This window comes from Heterodontus francisci, chromosome 42 (assembly GCF_036365525.1).
Source record: "Heterodontus francisci isolate sHetFra1 chromosome 42, sHetFra1.hap1, whole genome shotgun sequence".
NCBI lineage: Eukaryota > Metazoa > Chordata > Chondrichthyes > Heterodontiformes > Heterodontidae > Heterodontus > Heterodontus francisci.
In genome coordinates this window covers 15798195-15817195 of record NC_090412.1, presented here as the reverse complement: position 1 = coordinate 15817195, position 19001 = coordinate 15798195, and the positions used below count along the sequence as shown (strand labels likewise).

Below are 19001 nucleotides of genomic sequence, written 5' to 3'. Positions count from 1 at the left end.
ATCATTTTTGTCAACTATTTTTTGTTACCTATTACAAACATGCTTTTTCATGACTGCGTGTGTACAGATTTGACAGCAGATTATGTAGGTTGTACTTGGTATTATTCTCGAGTAAAATATAGAGGTACCAAATCAAACCTTTGTAGGGGGCTGCTCCCAAGGCAAATTTTAAGTGTAATCACTATTATGTTGGCAAACGTAGTAGCCAATTTGTGCACATTGTCTCACTAATAGTGGGATGAATGGCAGTTAATCTGCATGGTGACAGTGAAGGGAGATCGCTGGGTCCAACACCACAAGAAGAACCCACTCTTTTCTGAATAGTGCCAACAGGATCTTTTCCATACACTAGAACAGGCCGACAGGGCATTGGTTTAATGTCTCACCCGAAAATCAGCATCTCCAAAAACCTAGTACTACACTGAAGTGTCAGATAGAATTAAACCCACAACTTTCAAATTCAAAAGAGTGCTATCAAATGAGCCAAGCTGACTCTTGATGACTAATACGTGTCTTTTATAGATATTCATCTCACAAAGGAAAAATGTGTAAATTACAACAAATTAAAAAGAAAAACAGTGAATCTAAATTTAGGAGGTATTTGGCAAATCTAGATAAATAACAAACAATTCAATCTGAGCAGCAGTGGATGACATTTGACCTATAAAACACCATCAAGACAATTTTCAAATTACATATAATCTCATTTACCATGATGGTAAATAGAAATGCTAGGCCAAATAATACATCCAGCTGGATTTTCTGCCCATTAACTGAATGGATGGATCACATATTGATAAGAGAATTGCCACCACATGCTGAAGCTCCAAGTGCAAGTTCCAGTCTTAACTGTTATCACGTACGTGAACTTAATTATCAGTAATATTTTGCCAGCTCTCAGCTTAGTTGGGACAGGGGAGAGGAGTGGAAGAGAAAGAAAAAATAAAACATTGATAACCATTAAGTATTGAACAAATTTATTCAGAAGTTGTACACAAAAACATTCTGGAATTCTTACTAGATGCCAGCAAATGCAACAAAAGGCATCATTATAAAGATGGAATTACACTGAGCTGATGCACAGAAATCGGCACATCATTACTGTTTTACTTAATTTACTTTAATTTTAATAGAACAAACAATACAAATGTAAACATTAAATACCTCTTATCTGAACTTAACATTAATACTGAACAGCATTTAAACCCAAAAGAAAACAGCCCAATAACACGTCTTTTAAACTTAGTGTTTCATTTTAGATAGCTATATAGTTTATAAAGTGGTAAATAATTGGGTGCTTGTGGAAAAAAATGAACTGATGGTTTTGTTTCTTTTCTAATTTTGTCATTGGTTCACATCAAAAACTTCTGTATTACACAGTCATTCATATAAATGTCCAAGACCAGGTAAACTGAACAAAGTTTTGGAATTTTTGACATTGAATGTTTATTTTAAAATCCTATACAACACAAGGCTATTTTAGAGTCTTGCAAGAAGGCTGACTTCCCACTCTACCTCAAATAACTGGCCAGATCCTTGCAGCACAAGGTTCAGATTCACTTGGAACAGCTGGTACATGCAGTTTCTGCTTTACAAAAATATAAATGGCTCTTATTCTCATATTCTGGGGTGCTTTCTTTCCTTCAAAACCTCTTATAGGTTTGTTTATCCCTTCTTTATAAGGTCGCCTCAACAAAGGTTAGATTAATTAATCTTTCAAAAAAATGGTACTATATCAGATATGCAAGATTACATTGCAAGATGATGGCACATTCGGGGTGTGGAGAAAGTGGCGTGGGATTGGGTTGAGAAGAGGTACTGAAGTGGCACAAAGCACAAGTAGTCACCCAAACCAAGTATTAAAGATTGGAATACAATATTAGTCATTTTAGAATAATTAATGTGGTAATTTTAAAGCTTTCACATTTTGAGTTTTATAGTCACGAACAATTCCTGCTTTCCTTGGCAATAACTATTATTAAGCTTTGCTTTGCAGAAGCATTATCAAGGATCACATCGGTATTAGCTGGCAGGAAGTTAACATACCATTAAAACTACTTTGGTCTTTTTCTAGTTGTACAAATACTAGGGAAAGAAAACTCACATGGTAATATGGACCCCGATTATGCTCCTTACAGTATAAAGTTTTACTAAGCTGCCCTATCTTTGGAAATGGCTGATGTTGTGTATTGCTATAGATTCAAATGCTCCCCTTGCCTCCCATTGAGAAGATGGCCATGTAATTAGCCAGAATTACCCCATGTCATAAACACCTCTAACATCCAGCTCAGGAACATCATTGGCTTGGGAACAAGTTATTGGCTCACCGTCTTTTCTGGAGAATGGCACATGATTTGAGGGAGGAGGGAAAAAAAACTGATGCGCTACAGCACTAACAAGATCAGAGTCCCAGCAGACTTATGAATAGCACAGTCATTTCAAAGCTCATCAGAACCTCCAACGATGTGTACAATAGATTAAAACAGTCACATAATTCTCAAGTACCGTTAGAACATATCACTATCCCTCAGTGCTTTTCTGTTGTAAAATGCCTAAAGGTAGCAGATATTCTGTGTCAAAGTCCCTGTTCTGTGCGTCACAGTTTGGTTCCTGTGGTGTCAAGGAGTGAACTGTGAGCAGCAATCCCCAGCAACAATATCCTTGGTGCAAAACTTTAGTTGCATTACATGAGGAAACTGGGCGAACAGTGGGGTGCGTTGAAGAGTTCTACACAAAATATAGCAGCTACCAATCAACAATTCTAAAGAAGGATAAATCAGGATGGAATGAGAATTAAGCTTTTCTCTGGAACCTCCCTTTGCAAACATGTAGAATTATTGGGCAATTAAGTGGACTACATTTCCTGATCAAACTCTTTCAATGCAATTGTTGCAATAGTTTTTACAGGCATATGCAAGTTTTTAATGCTTATATTTATGGCATAAAAGGAATTAAAAGTTAACTTTCATCTATTACCATCCAGTGACATTGGATACATTGGAAAGTAGGCAGAGTTTCACTCCTGTACTCTACAAACTGCATCTGGTTGCTTTAGTTCTTTCACAGTCTAACCTAATTTATTGGCGTTTCACAAAGGGATGGTTACTTAATCATTGCATCAGTCAGCCTGACGCGCCAAGGAAACGACAATAAGTTAAATTTTGATAAAAGTGGTTAATCAGGAAAGGGAACCAAGTGGCAGAACAAGCAGGAACAAAACAGGACAAAGCAGTAACAGTTTTTTCCAAAAGTGGCAATTATCGCACTGGTTACTGAATGCAACTCTGCTTTGACAGTGAATCAAAAACTAAACTGCAGGAAAGGGGTAGTCTTAAACATGAAATATTATTCAAGAATAGCTGCATAAAAAAACTCAACATTTTGCAACAAATGGGAAGAAAAGGTTTTAACTCTTCTAATGCTAGTGACTTTCATTTATGAATTAAAATAGGAAACTGGAATAATTGACACAGGAAGACCAAGGGAAATAACATTCAATATCAAAAACATTTAGCAGTGTTTGGATGACTGCAGATAATTTTTGATAACATAGCCATGTGATAACACAACCAGGTATTAAGAACTTGCCTTATAAAATCTGTTACCATCAAGAATTTTAAAGTTTTAAAAAAATTTTCAGTGCATGCAAAAACACTCTCATTGGTAAATAACATATCATTCTAAAGCTAAAATTCTGTGAGTGGGTACTCTACTACAAAGATTTGTAACACATACAATTCAAGGGAATGAATATTAAAGCTGAGCAGAATTTGAATTTTGCATCATTAGGCAGCTATCGGTCAATGGGAATGGAATGTAAATAATTACTGAGCAAACCAGTTGTAAGCACGGTACTGTCAACTCATTCAGATCCAGTCCTACAGGTGGCTTCTATATACAGAAGACTTCTACAATCAATCACACATGCAGTGAGATGCTTTGCTTTTCAGTTTAATACCTGGGTATTTGATATATGATGTGGACAAAAACAGCCAAATCTTAATGTGTTGAGGTTATTTAGTACAATGGCAACACATTACCTTGCATGACACCTACATTAAACCAGGCAGTGGTACAAGTTCCGTGACAATTTGGAGAATGAATATTTGAATTGCAATATACTTTGGATAGCAAACTAAAATTTGTAGGTGTAGCCCAAGTGACAACTAACATTCAATTTAGTCATTACCCACTGCATCAGAACATGAATTAGAACATTTCAAATTAATGAGATATTTCAATTGTTGATCCAAGTGAGTTGAACAAAGCACTTCAAGGAACTACAGTGCCAATGATGAGCAGATCCTGCAACAAAGATTGTTTTACTGGTCATTTGTATTGTTGACGCCATTTCTTTTCCAATAATATAACTAACAGTATCAAGAGACATACAGCTACTTCAAAAAATTCTAAAAGTGATAAAAGAATCCAACAAATTCATACACAGCTTTTTCCTATGTTTTAACCTGTAAACTTAAAAGTGGGGAAACCGTCGCTATTTGTCCATGCAGTCTTCTGACAAGTAAATTATGAGGGTAATTATTTGCATTAAAATTTAGTGGAACTCTGCTTAAGTTTACCATCTAGTCAAAATGAATTGTAAAATATCTTTATAGTAACTAATTGAAGAAAGCTAAAACTATAGCTGGTATGTTAATTTCTTGACATAGCTGTTAAAATATGTTCATTTTTAGAACAGCAATATATGCCTGGTGTCTTATTACTGCAAAAGTACTACACCACTATAACTAACAAACCCAGGCAAAATAAACTAAACCCTGCAACTTAACATGTAAAAAGTGCTTATGACAGGCCACTAGAAGTTAAATACCATCACAACACCTCCTATATTACAGGAGGGATTCTACCTCCTAGAACTGGATTCTGTGTAGTAAACTACCAAATGCCATCTAAAAGTTGATGAGAACTACTCAATTATTTTAGAAATTGTGCCTAATTATGCTTTAGATAATTCAAATAGATATAAACTGCAAACAGCATATTCTAATAAACTCTACACACCTATGTAAAATACAAGTGGTTCTTTGAGTTTTTTTTGTCTATGAGTGCATTGTGAGGGCTAATTTCCAAGAGTTAATAATGCATGTAAAGCTTTTAGGTCTGTAGCGATGCAGTGAAGCTGTAGCTAACAGCTAAACACCTCAAAACAAAATGATTAAGACCAATATCAGATATACCCCACAAAGGGACAGTATTGGACAAACTATATTTTTATTGCTTCAAGAACAGATACTTTGTGTAATTTTTGGTTAAATACCCATGCGGTGTTCAGGGGAACACAGATGATGCAATATAATGAAGATGCTTCCCATTAGCTTTTTATAGGTTTTTCCCGATTTGCCACATGTCTTCGCAGTGTTTCCTTAAACAAGTGCAAAACTACATTTCCCTGAAATAAAACCTCATGAACAACACTGTAAATACAAGGATTTTTTTTATAACATAAGTAAACATTTTCAAAAACCTGCCACTAGAAAAACTTCTTTCAAAGGTCTCAGATGTCAATCTTCTGAACAACCCCAAGCATCTCATTGACCTTTAAAAAAATATGGTGTGAACTCTTCTCTTCAGGTAAACAAAACTTATTTCAAATTTAGCAGCATTACTTTTTGTGCAGTGACAGCCCATCAGGTACGGTTACACTGCTGGTGAAATGCTTGCCTGTTCAAAACACGCACACTGTATAAGGCCACCAACTGGAGTAAGGATTCTCAAATTAAGACAGTTGACTTATTGGGGAAAAAAAAGAGCACAGTTCCAACTTAGTGGAATAACCATGAACCAACTTAACCACCAATTGTATATCAAAGTCTCCTTCCCTCTTCTCATTTGCACCTGGTTTGACGTAAGCCGTTGTACTAATCTTGGGTATAAAACCAGCTATTGTTCCATTAATAATTTCTTTGTCCAACAAATATAAAATAACTCATTAGTGTGACTTGCTAATTATCCAATTAATCTTTTCAATAACATTGGCCGAGAAAGAGGCCAGCTATATTCATTTGGTACAGGACCATTGACATTGCATTCAAAGAACGAAAACATTGGGAACCAAATCCGTGCTCTTCGGCTTTGCTGATATGCTCGAGTATTGGCTAGTGTGTGGTAATACAAAAAGAGTCTTGTGGTGATATAAAATGCGATGAAGACATCAATTGAGTAATGTTCATGTGCAGCAAGGATGAAGAAGATCCCAAACAGGTTTAACACCCAAGACAAGGTGTGCAAGAAGTTCCAGCTTCTTGGTGTATCTAAGTGACAGTTTAAAAAAAAGAAACATTAAGATTTATGTTTAATTTTCCATTCCAGCTCAGTTACCAACACCAGTATTCATAAAATGCAAACAAATATAGGGCTAAATGTAATAGTGATCTTGAGTTAACACTTTGCAACCCTTCATACAATAATAATCTGCTCTAATTTAGAAAAATCTCCAGATTAAACTTTACCTAGAATCACAGAATCATACAGCACAGAAAGAATACAACCCATTGTGCCTGTGTTAGCTCTTTGAAAGAACAATTCAATTAAATCTCACTCTCTTGCCTGCAAATTTTTCTTCAAGTATTTGTCCAATTCCCTTTTGAAAGTTGTTATTGAATCTGCTTCCAACATCCTTTCAGGCAATGCACTACAGATCATCATAACTAGGTGTGGAAAAAGATTTCTCCTCATCCCCCCCATCCCGGTTCTTTTACCAATTACCTTAAATCTGTGGCCTCTGGTTACGGACCCTTCTGCTATTGTAAACAGTTTCTCCTCATTTACTCCATCAAAACCCTTCATGATTTTGAACACCTCGATTAAATCTCCCTGCAACCTTCACTGCTCCAAGGAGAATAATTCCACTTTCTCTAATCGCTACAGATAATTAAGTTCCACGTTCTTGGTACATAATTAAACTCAGAAATTAAAGTCATCACTATCCTATCGGTTGTATACTGACACCACCTCAATGGAAGCCAGAAGAGAGAACTGTTGGCATATGCATACCCAAACATGTATTGCTACAAAGTCAGGCCTGATATAGGGCATAGAATTGCCTCGAAATTCCAACATGCAAGCAGGTCAGTCGGCGCAACTGGATCATGTTGGTGTTTATCCTTCAGGTAAGCAGCAGTCCTCATCATATCCGCCTGCCTCTTTGTGAAACATGACCCCTCAAAATCCTGAAAAATCCTTATAAAAGCAGAATTCCACCACCATAAACAGTGGTCCTGACATTCTCTTTCTGTGTGACATAGATCAGCCTCTCAGCCCAAGAAAGATTAAATTCAACTTATGCTGTTTATATTTTATTCTTCTGTAGCAACCAAGATATGCAAGACCCAAATTTGGGAAAATAAAGAACATCTCAAGACAGCTCAGAACATTCTGAAGCACTTCACATAAAACTTCACCGTCTTACATAGGCAAACACAGCAGCCATTTGCACACTAGATCCCACAACAGTAATCAATTACGCTATTCTTGGTAATGTTGGTTGAGGTAGAACTTGAGCTAGTACACCAGGACTGTTCAGTGCTCTTCAAACAGTGCCATGGAATCTTTTAATGGGTGCAGACGAGTCTCAGTTTAAGTTATCATCTGAAAGGCTAACTTGAATATACAGCATTATTAGGCAATGCATATGGTTCTTTACATTTAACTCAAACTAGGAATTTGCTATTCTGCTTTTTGGACAATAGAGCATTCTTATGTGAATACTTGATTATTAATTTAAGTGTGGATCCACCTCAGTTGGAAACTACTTAATACAACTTGTTCATTAATGATCAATCGAGCTAAAGGGGGTTTAATAACTAGATGAAACCTCGATCTCTATCCAGCATCTATTGTGTGGCTCAGGCCAAGACTGGCCAGATGCTAATTAGTGTTCAGGACATGAATTGGCTGCCCTGGATGCCTGCAAGAACTGAGAGAGATGCAGAGTTTCTCATGCCGGGCACAGTCCATAGTCACGACTGTCAGAGAGGGTGACGGACAAACATGGAAATATATTCTGCAGCGTGGATTGAGGTTGTCTTGCTCCTTCAGTGAAATGATTACATTTACATTACACTGCATAGAAGTTTTAAATTATGGGCAGTGCTAGGAGAGATAGTGGAGTGTCTTACTTTGTTCCCATCAAACCAACTCAAAAACTAACCTTAAAGTGTTCTTTCCTGTCCATTTTTATTTAAAACTGTCTGGATTAGGGAAACGTTTTATACCACGTCAAAACATATGGAACTGAAAAATTAACAATTTTCAGATAGTTTTGAAACAACCACCTTTACTGATGTTTGTATTTAGTTTTTGTGCAAAGTTCCTGTAATTGGCAATTACATAATTGCTTTCAAATTTAAACCCAAAAATAAAAGCAAAATACTGCAGATGCTGGAAATCTGAAATAAAAACAAAGTGCTGGAAATAATCAGCAGGTCAGGCAGCATCTGTGGAGAGAGAAGCAGAGTTAACATTTCAAGTTTATGACCTTTCATCAGAACCGAATCAGTTCCGATGAAAGGTCACAGAGCCGAAACGTTAACTCTGCTTTTCTCTCCACAGATGCTGCCTGACCCGCTGAGTATTTCCAGCACTTTCTGTTTTTATTTCAAATTTAAATCAGATATCAGTAGGAAACCTGGAACAATGCAGTAGATCAGACAATAGGCCCAATTAGCAGTGGATGAGGCCCACAATGGTGAGCAGCAATGTTATCAGGCATTTGGAGTAATAAATACATTATACATACCTTATAAATTAAAATAATTCCCAGGCATAACAGAAATAGTGTGACACAACCTTCCTGTAAGCACAAGCAATGGCTCTAATTTCTGCCCTGTTGTTAAATATACTGACGTTCACAAACAAGGCTCAGACCTGATAAATGTGCACTTGGCTGTGGTACCAGAGGCACCAGTACTCAGCAGTCAATGCCCAAAGGAGAGTAGGGAAGAAGTGAGGCAGAAATGGAAGGGGAGAATAGAGTACGTAATTTGGAGTACTAAATGGGGTAACTGCATTGAATAACTTGCAGAACCAAGTAAAACGTACTAGAGGCAAAAACAGAAAATGCTGGGAACACTCAGAAGGTCCAGCAGTATTTGTGGAAAGAATGGGTATGGAGCTTTCAGAGTATTTCGTTACGGGTCTGTTACATGAGATTACGAGCATCAGCAGTTGTTTTAATTTTTCTTTGCACTAGAGGGCACTCTTGTTTCAGAGCTCCTGCAGTAAAATGATTTAAGGTTGCGTTTGCTGACAACGCAGCCACTAGGTGGCGCTGCACTGACATGCGCAAATGCAGCCTGTTCAACCTAAACATCACAGTCAGCGACGTTCAGGTTGCTGCCAAGACTAAAGATGGTGCTGCTCAAATAATCACACAAAGGCAATGTAAACACATGGCAGCACACAATGGCCAGAGAGATCAGCTGGCTGGGGAATGGCCGGAGAGAGCAGGTGGGTGGGGGAGAGGGGGGAATGGCTGGAGAGAGCGGGCCGGGGGGGGGGGGGGGAGGGGGGGGGGTCGTGGGGCGGGAGGAATGGGTGGAGAGCGCGGGCTGGGGGGGGGGGGGGAGGGAGGAATGGCTGGAGGGAGCGGGCCGGGGTGGGGGGGGCGTGGGGCGGGAGGAATGGTTGGAGGGAGCGGGCCGGGGGGTGGTGGGAGGAATGGCTGGAGAGAGCGGGCCAGGGAGGTGGCGGGAGGAATGGCAGGAGAGAGCAGGAGAGAGCGGGAGATGGGCGGGGAGGGGGGGGATTGCCGGAGAGAGCGGGCTGGGAGGCAGGAGGAGAGTGCACCCGCCGCCACCAAGGTCTTCGGCCGCTCTCCCCCACACCTTGCTTTCCACCCCCCCCCCCCCCCCCCCCACCGCTCTCTCCCTGCTTCCCCACCCCCACCCCCCTCTCTCCCTGCTTGCTCTCTCTCCCGCGTTATGCGATAACGTCATCTGGGCATGCGTGTACCAATACTGGCAATTTAGGTGATGACATCATCCGCGCATGTGCCAACCGGTCCTGGCAATGCGGAACACAGCGCACCCGCAGAGAGCAGCAACCCATTTGCGCATGTGCGCAGGTTGGCGCAGTCAATGACGTCCCCATCGGCTGCGTTGTCAAGAATCACTTTGATGATTTAAAACCCTACTTATCTATGCTGTGCAGGCATGATAATGAGGTGAAAAAGATCCGTACACAATAGTATTACGTTTTACAAAATAGACTTACACAGCCAAAATTAAAATGGTTTATGAAATTACTTCACATTATTTTCATTCTGTTTCCTGAGGATGTCAGGTCACTTCTGAACTGAAATAGAGATGCCAATTCAGGAATAAATACTGGTTACTGTGCACGAATGCTGAGACTGCAACTTCTGCATGCATCACTGTACTTTCCACTCTACAGCAACACCAAATTTGCACTGTAAGTGTAGAATCAGATCCTGCTCTGACACAAGGGGGCAGGGATGTATGACTGCATTACATTCCCCAAGCTCACACTGCTTGGGTTTGTCATCACACAAAATATATCTTCAATATAGTGTCACACTTGGGTTTTATAAAGTGCTCATTACACACCCCACCCGACATTCTGTTCCACCAAGTTCATTATTGGGTGCGGAATATAACAGGTGGCTGATGGGATACTTTGTGCTCCTGCCCAAGCTGAATTTCTGCCTCTTCAAATTTTCCTACAAGCAAATTGATGTTTGACAGTTTAAAGATTAAAGTTGACTTAATGAAGTTGCACAGGTTCAAAAAAATGATTATAAGTTGGAAGAAAATAGACTTAATTAATGACAACTATGTAAAATTACAGAGAACTTACAGCACAGAAACGGGTCATTTTGGCCAACTGGTTTATGCCAGTGCTTATGTTCCACATGAGCCTCCTTCATCTAACCCTATCAGCCTCTCCTTCTATTCCTTTCTCTCTCTCATGTAGTAGCTTGTGAAGAGTTAATTGTGGAAATAAGTTTAATTTGATAATACATAAATATACACCTGTTTACACTCAGGGAAAACAGTGTATTGAAAGACATTGTTCCCTTTATAACACAAAAAAAACAGGGTTATTTTGGAAGTTGTGGGATAAAACATTGAGTTTCATACAATTCAAAACTTAGCAGTTAGAGGCACATAACTACAGTGCAATGAGCTGTGGGTAGATTTTTTTTATATTAGGAAGAATGCACATAATACAACAATTGCACCAGGCCTTCTTTAAATGAGACTTAAGAAGTAACGTTTGATGTTTACTCATTCACAAGTAAATCTATTCCGTTGGTCTTCTCTCTCATTCAAAAAAAAATTAAACTCTTCACATATTTGTTTCCAGGATCTTAGTCACCAGTAGGTTAAGAATTTACGCAATAGCTTGAGTTAATGCACTAGCTGATCGTGAATCATTGCCTTTTCCTAATAAAGGTCTTTGTCCCATTATGGTAAACTAAGATGGTTAAGAGCATTTTTATACTTACATTCTGTGACAAAGAAGTTAAGCATGGTAATGACAACTGTGTGGCCACTGAACATGTAGTCTCCGCAAGTATGCACGCCTGTTAGCGTCATTCCAAAACCACTCCAAATTGCAAGAGCCCGTTGAAACTTGGCCCATATATCCCCATATAGCTGAAAGGGAAAACATCCATCGTTGATCAAAGGGTAGTTACACAGCTTTTCTTGACATATCTGGTGGCTAATTTACAACCTCTTGCATGAGTTTAGATGATGATTATATCACTATGATATGCATGGTGAGTGTCTGGACTAGAGTGTGACCCGACGCAAAGCGTTAAATATTCATCAAGTGAATTGTCACAGTGCCCCGTTTATTGATATAATAGATTGCTTTGTGTTTGTCATTTTCAAATGCACAAACCTTGTCCTTCATATTCAGCTTTGCAAACACTGGGCAGAAATCGGACGTGCTGACTTTTCATTTAAAACCTTATCATACCAAAATAAAACTAGTGCAATTTAAAAGCCACACATTTGATTTATCAACAAGAAATCTTGCAATGACTTTTTTTTTTAAGGTTACTACCATGAGCCATCTAACAGTACAACTGACTGTTTGGTCAGCATCGTTTACACAAACTTACTTTTCCAGAACACTGCAGATGATGGCCAGGCACAGAGAGTGAGGTAACAAACATAGTAACACAGCGCAATAGGAACACTGTTCCCATCAGGCTACACATGCGACGAAAAAGGATAGACCTACAGTGTAGTGAAAAAAAACAGCCAAAAATACAGTTAATAAGCAGTGCAGTTCAGTCCACAACTCTAACTTTTATGAAGTTATTTTTACCATTACATTCAAAACACATTTACATTTTCCAATCCTCTGAGAAGATGGAATTGCAAGTTCCCTTGATTTAAGAGCACTGATTGATTTTCTGCACATTGTACTTGTTAACTTTCACTGTTGGTGTTTATCACAACCATATCTTAAGCACTAAAACTAGAAAGGGTCCTGTAGAAAAAAACCTTTCGAAGAGTACATCTTGGGTTATTTCTGTATACTTCTTTACAAAGTTTTGATTATATGACAACTGCTAACATTTTTTAAATTACTTGTCATAATGAAAAAGAGACCACAAAATAGTTCTCTTTAAACCTTCTTTATCCCCCCTCCTGCAGTGGTCTCTCTGCCCTACTCACCTGAGAATAAATCAACATGCAACCCACACCCAGGATCCTGCCTATTCTATGAGAAGGCACATGGGTGTCACCCAGGTGAAAATTCCCATTTGAATTGACTATCCACTTGGCACTGTAGCACAGACAAGCTAATGAGTTCCCTCCGATTGCAGACTTAAACCCATATCACAGTCAGCCATAACACATTGCATGTCAGAGCACCAACATAGTGATCCTACATCACTCTTCTGTACAGTTCAGGGTAGGCCACCTCAGTTAAAAACATCTGCTGCATTTACAATCCATCCATCTTATAAATTTTTTCACCCAAACTAGAAAATCTAAAAAGTTTAAAAAATAATTTTGAAACAATCATATTTTTGCTTTAGTTGTCAATTTCTTTTGAAAAAAAGGTGGGATAGCTAATTATTTCACTTTTGATGTTATTACTGAACAGATTCGGAACAAAGCTCCCCTCATTTGCTCCAACAAATTGCTCAAAACCAACCTAAAAGTATTCCTACTTCAGTCCCCTTCAATAGTCAACTTCATGGTCTTGGAATGATCTTGATGTTGAATTCATTATCAGCAACATGGGACAAATACTGAATAACTATACAAATTGGCAGACAGAGGATCCTTCATCCCATCTTGGGCTGGATTCAAACCAAGATCCCATAGATGAAAGTTCAATGTTAAAATACGCAGCCCGGCCCCTCTCTTTCCCATTTACTGAATACAGTCCCATACTACATGGCTGACCATGACTTTCAATGTAACACTTAAAATAAGTTTCTATATGGGAGGTAAGATTCAGAAAAGAAACAGGTCATTTACTATATAGCCTAAAGTAAAAATTAGCTGGAAGTTTCAGTGAAACACCACTCTCATTATGACATCAGTGGTGTTTTCTGATTAGACAGTCATATGTTGTTTATAACTAATGTCATGCAGGCCCTCACCTGCCAAGAACGAGGCACATTAATTTCGCCACATGGACATTAAACTTCAAATTGTTGCTGGGAAGAAGAGAAGGCCTGATACAAGGAATTGCCAGGCGCCTGGCCGGCAGGATATTTTTTGCATAGTAACAGGCACTGCTTGGAACAAAGGAACCAGTCCCTTCTCCCACTACACAGAACAGATGTGGTCAGACCAGTTTAGTCACATGGCTAACTGGCTGTTGCAGAGTTTGAACTGAGAGTTTTAAATTGGAGAACCAGTGTTTGAAGACAGAAAGCTCTTTTGCTCCTGGACTGAAAAAGACCTCCTCTCCTCCTGTTTGCTCCCATCTCTTTCTCACGGAACTCCAAACCCCAGTGAAGACACATGAACCCCAAGAGAGAGAAAAGTCTCCTACAGTGAAAAGGGTTTAAGAAGAATACTGGGCCCCAATGAAAAGCAAGACCATATCTTCAATCAAGGACTCTACAGCGAGTTCGAAGCACAGTAACAAAAAAACCTCCTCAGAGATTGCGTCAAACTTTTCCACTTTATTTTTTTTTTCTGCTCTTTTCTGTCCCTATCTGCATGTGTGTATCGCGTATGCATGCTAGTTTGGGTGAATCATGGATCCGTAGGCTTTAACCGAATTAGCGTTTAAGGTTTAAGTTTAATAAATTTTACTTTCTTCTTACACCTAAGAACGCCATTTGTGCTCGTTCCTTTGCCTTATAATTGGAAAGCGGTGAACAAGGATTCACCAAGGGGGAGCTCAACACACATTGTGTTTAAAAATAAAACCCTGTTACAGTAAGACCAGGTGACGTCTGAGAGGGACCCCATGACATCTTTATCACCCGGTCGTAACACTATTCCCAAAATATTAATATTCCTGTCCCAACTGTACAGCCATCGTGCAATTCATTCCACTGCAGTAGACCAACTAGGGTTGTTATTTCATGCATAATATAGTCCTAACCAGTCATCTGTTTCTGTGACATAATTCCAACAGGATCAGTAGCTTTTAAATTAGAAATTCGGTATTCCTGAGGATATGCTCTGCAGCATCAGACATACACAGATAGTGAAGTGAACAGTGCAGAACGTACATGCACAGAGAACCGGGATAGCCAAGCACCCGTTACCCATGAGCAACAAATGGTGACAGGTTTAGTATCGCTACAGTCCATCGTATAATATATACCTAAATATGGTACACTCCTAGAGGGATTTCATATGAATTAAATTTAAAGGCTCTGTGAAATGTTGTGCACTTTGGTTGGAACTTTAACATCTTACCTTAGAGGCTGCTCTTTCTCCACCCCCCACCCCCACCCCCTGCAGTTGCTCCCATGCCCTCCTGTAAAAGTGAGTAATTCTGGGATATGTGCGCTTACACAGGCCCCTGGTACATCAGCCAAGTCCATTCCATGTACAAACCAGATAATGAGAATTAGCAGTAATGAGTGTGATTGGGAGGCGGGGGGATGTGGGGGGAAACAACAGAACAGCAAGCCTGATCCCAACTGGACTTCAACCAATGCCCACACATTAATGCAGTCCAGGTGAAGCCACAGGACACACAGCAGGAATGGGTAGCCTTGCTGTTTATTCCCTTCCCTAACTGCTGTGCCTCAATTAATCCCTGCTCAGATTATACAGCAGGAATCAAACCGGGGCCTTCCTGATCTGGACAGCGCAGTACCACATCATAGAACCAAATTTGTTCTGTTTCAGACAAAAAGGTTAGTTTTAAATAATTAGAGGTAAATACTACATTAATTATTGTCCTTTTAAAAATACAGACCATTATCAGATAAGTTACATGTTTAGAGGAAATTATTTTAAATATTTTAATACTTTTAAAATGCTAATCGTTCAGTTGTGATTTCATAATTCACTTTCAAGCAGGTTTGACAGTGAGGAAATTTTTTAAAAAAATATAGATTTGAAATATGGTCAGATATTTTGCAAGGAAGCTAATCTGACCAAACTGACCATGAAACTGAAGCAAACTTTGTGAAGAATGCTGCATCTGGTTGAGGAAAGCAACTGGAGAAGTGGGCATCAGGTTGCGACCAATGACTTGCATTTTAAAAAGTACTCAGCAATGTTTTATGTTGTGTGAATCCTCATGCAATATATCCTAAAAACATCTCCCTTCTCCACTTTTGCAGAGCAGGTATAAATCCTGGAGGATCAGTGGATTAAACTAAAACAGGAATTTCCAGGAAAGCGTACAGGAAGGACTCCATTTGCAGGAATATAGTTTTGTTGCTTCTTTAGCAAAATAAAATGGATTGTTTTCCAAAAAATTACTGCTACAGCTTTAACATCCTCAGTCTCACAAAGCAATGAGGAAACATTCTTATTTGTCACAGTTCAACACTTGCAATGCCTTGACTTTTAGAATGGGAGCTCTGAACTCTGGTAACACTTCCTTCCCTTTTGTCAGTTTCTTTTTCCAGCTCCACAAAACATGCAGTAAAAATCAAGACTTCAACATTTAAGTTGAAAAAACTGCTTATAATGATCAAAAACCCAACAAAAGGAGTCCTAAAACTCAATGTGAGGAGTGCTAAAACCTACCTGTGCTTATGGAGCAGAAGCAGCAACAGCCAAATTGTGCAAAGCACAACACCACAGACTTCAGCCATTGCAAAAGCCCAGGGTATCCGAGGGACACTGTCAACAGAAACAGCACAATACAAAATTACATATTTGGGAATATATTTAATTTTGACATAGAATTTTGTTTCATTTTGATGCTTCTTTTTAACAATTTATAGACTGGGTTGCACAATGAGGCTCAACAAGCACACAAATTCTAGATGTTTAAAGCCCATTCACCAGATTATGTACATTGACCTTAAGCATCATCACAGGATGTGATGTCACGAGTCTGTACCTCATGCTGCTCGGTGTTCATGTAGATACCTTAGTGAGAAGGCCCCCGTAAATAAACTCCTGCTATTTTGACCCAAAGTCTACTATCCTCATTCAATACTAAGAGCACAATGACAGTATAGTACAGGCTACACACAATTTTCCTCCACGTTTTCACCAGTAATCCGTACAAAAATGCAAGGCAAGGTGAATCTCAGAACATAACCCTACCTATATGAACTCTTTTCAGAGAAACACAGGAGATGCTTCAATTCAATACATGTACAATCTGGAACAGAAACCAGAGGAAGCAGCAGAATGGGAAATCAGGAATTCCAACTACGGGTTTCTCCAGCATAGAGCTTTCTCTGAGTCATGGCTAGGATCAGATTAAACGCACATATTTAAATTCAGGTCAGTATCGCAATGAGATGAATGAAATAAGCAAATGTCATGCTGCAGGGCTGTATTGGGTCCATTCTTGCTATGGAGACAAATGAGATGCCTTAAGTAATTGTTGTTATAAGTGACAGTTAGTTACAATCACTAGATGGACATGTACAACACAGCAAATGAAAAAAGGGTGCCTTCCAGTAATAAATTTTGTTTGCCACAGTTTCAAAAGACAATTGTCCCCCTTAAATCACATGCAATCCAGATGTCCGAGGCAAACAGCCAATATAGAAATGAACCACTGTTTACAAAAAACAAAGCTTCTTACTCAAGAAGAGGTAATAAAAGGAACTCAAATGTGTACCAGCTCAGAAACTTGACAGAAACTGGACAGGAAAATGAACTTTGAGAAATAATCTTCAGGAAAGAAAGGCTGCTATAGCGAGATGCAAAACATGAAGCTCACAAGAGGTATATTTCTAAATAAGAGACTTGAACCAGATGTCATAGAGGCATAACGGCATAGAAGGCGGCCATTTGGTCCATCCAGATGTGTTCTATGCAGAGTACAATAACAGACTATAAAAGAGTTACGCTTGAGATGTTCACTAAGATATCAGGATTTTCACCTGCAGTACAGCTCAACACAATCTGGCTTATGGTCACCAATCTACATTGGTTCCCAATCCAGCAATATCTCCATTTTAAAATTCTCACCCTCATGTTCAAATTCCTCCATGGCCTTTGTCCTTGCCATCTCTATAACCTCCTCCAATCCTCCAAGAACTCTGCATCCCTCCAACTCTGGCCTCTTGTGCATTACCCACTCCTTCAAGCCACCATTAGTAGCCATGCCTTCAGCCATCTAGATCTTCAGTTCTGGAATTTCCTGCTTAAACCTCTCTGCCTCATTTAAGATGCTCTTTAAAACCTACCTCTTTGGCCAAGCTCCTGGTCACCTGTCCAAATATTTCCTTCTTTTGGCTCTGTGTCAACATGTTTCTTCTATGAAAAGCCTTACTGCATTAAAGGTGCTATATAAAATGCAAGTTATTGTCATTTGCAACCCCAGGTGCTGTACCTGGAGTAAAGCTCCGCTTAAAGTCATTTGGAATTTATCTTATTTAAAAATGTTATTTATTTGCTTGTGCTTATCCCTAAGAGTGGTGATCAAATCTTATAAATAAATGTGAAATTTTTATTGCAGAATTCCTTAATATAGTGAAGCTACCCGCCATCCTATCTGTGATTAATATACAGTGGTCAATGAGATAGTGAGCTACTTGCATTGATGTTTGTGCCCATCTGGGAACCTGTATCAGGCCAGAAGATAGAAATAAACATTTTCTCAATTTACCCATGTCATTGCAGAGAAGTGTGATCAGGCAAAAATCAACACCAAGCCAAAATGGGAGATATTAGTTGGGACAACTGAAAGATTGGTCAAAGTAGTGGGCTTTAAGGAGGGTCTTACAGAAAAAAGGGAAGGTAGAGAGGGAGAGAATTCCCGAGCTTTGGACCTAGACAGTTGAATACACAGCCACCAATATTAGATCAAAGGAATGGTGGGTGCAAACGAGGTCAGATTCAGAGGATCACAGAGTTCTCTGAGGATTGTAGGGTTAGAGAAGGTTATAGGAATGAGGAGGGTCAAGACCATGAATGGATTTGTATATGAGAATGAGAATTTTACATTTGGGACATTGAGAAACAGGGAACCAATGTAGATTAGCAAGCACAGGGGTGCTTGGAACTTGGTACGGGGTAGGATATGGGCATGAGGCTTTTGGATGAGCTGAAATCTATGGAGGATGGGAGACATTGGAATAGTCAAGTCTGGAGGTGGCAAAGGCATGGAGAAGACGATTAATATTATGGAGGTAGAAATAAATGATCTATAATGGAGAGAATATGGGGTCAGAAGCTCAGCTCTGGGTCAAATAGGAGGGTGCAAACAGCCTGGTTCACCCAGAGACAGTGGTTGGGCAGGTGGTTGGAATCAGTGGCGAGGGTGCGCAGTTTGTGGCAAGGACCAACGATGATGCCATTGGTCTTGCCAATGTTTAACTGCAGCAAACTGTGGCTCATCTCGACATCTGGATGTAAAACAAGCACGCTGCCAACATA

General features: G+C 39.3%; 1 protein-coding gene across 1 annotated transcript in view; it reads right to left on the bottom strand.

The window, feature by feature from the left end:
• Positions 1-974: 974 nt before the first annotated feature.
• Positions 975-19001, bottom strand: part of samd8 (sterile alpha motif domain containing 8) — a 59577-nt gene continuing 41550 nt past the window's right edge. The window contains exons 3-6 of the mRNA XM_068020624.1: positions 16185-16280; positions 12113-12230; positions 11489-11639; positions 975-6272 (exon numbers count right to left, since the gene is read on the bottom strand). Of these exons, the coding sequence (XP_067876725.1) occupies positions 5968-6272; positions 11489-11639; positions 12113-12230; positions 16185-16280 (670 nt within the window). The 3' untranslated portion in view covers positions 975-5967. The remainder of the gene's footprint in view (positions 6273-11488; positions 11640-12112; positions 12231-16184; positions 16281-19001) is intronic.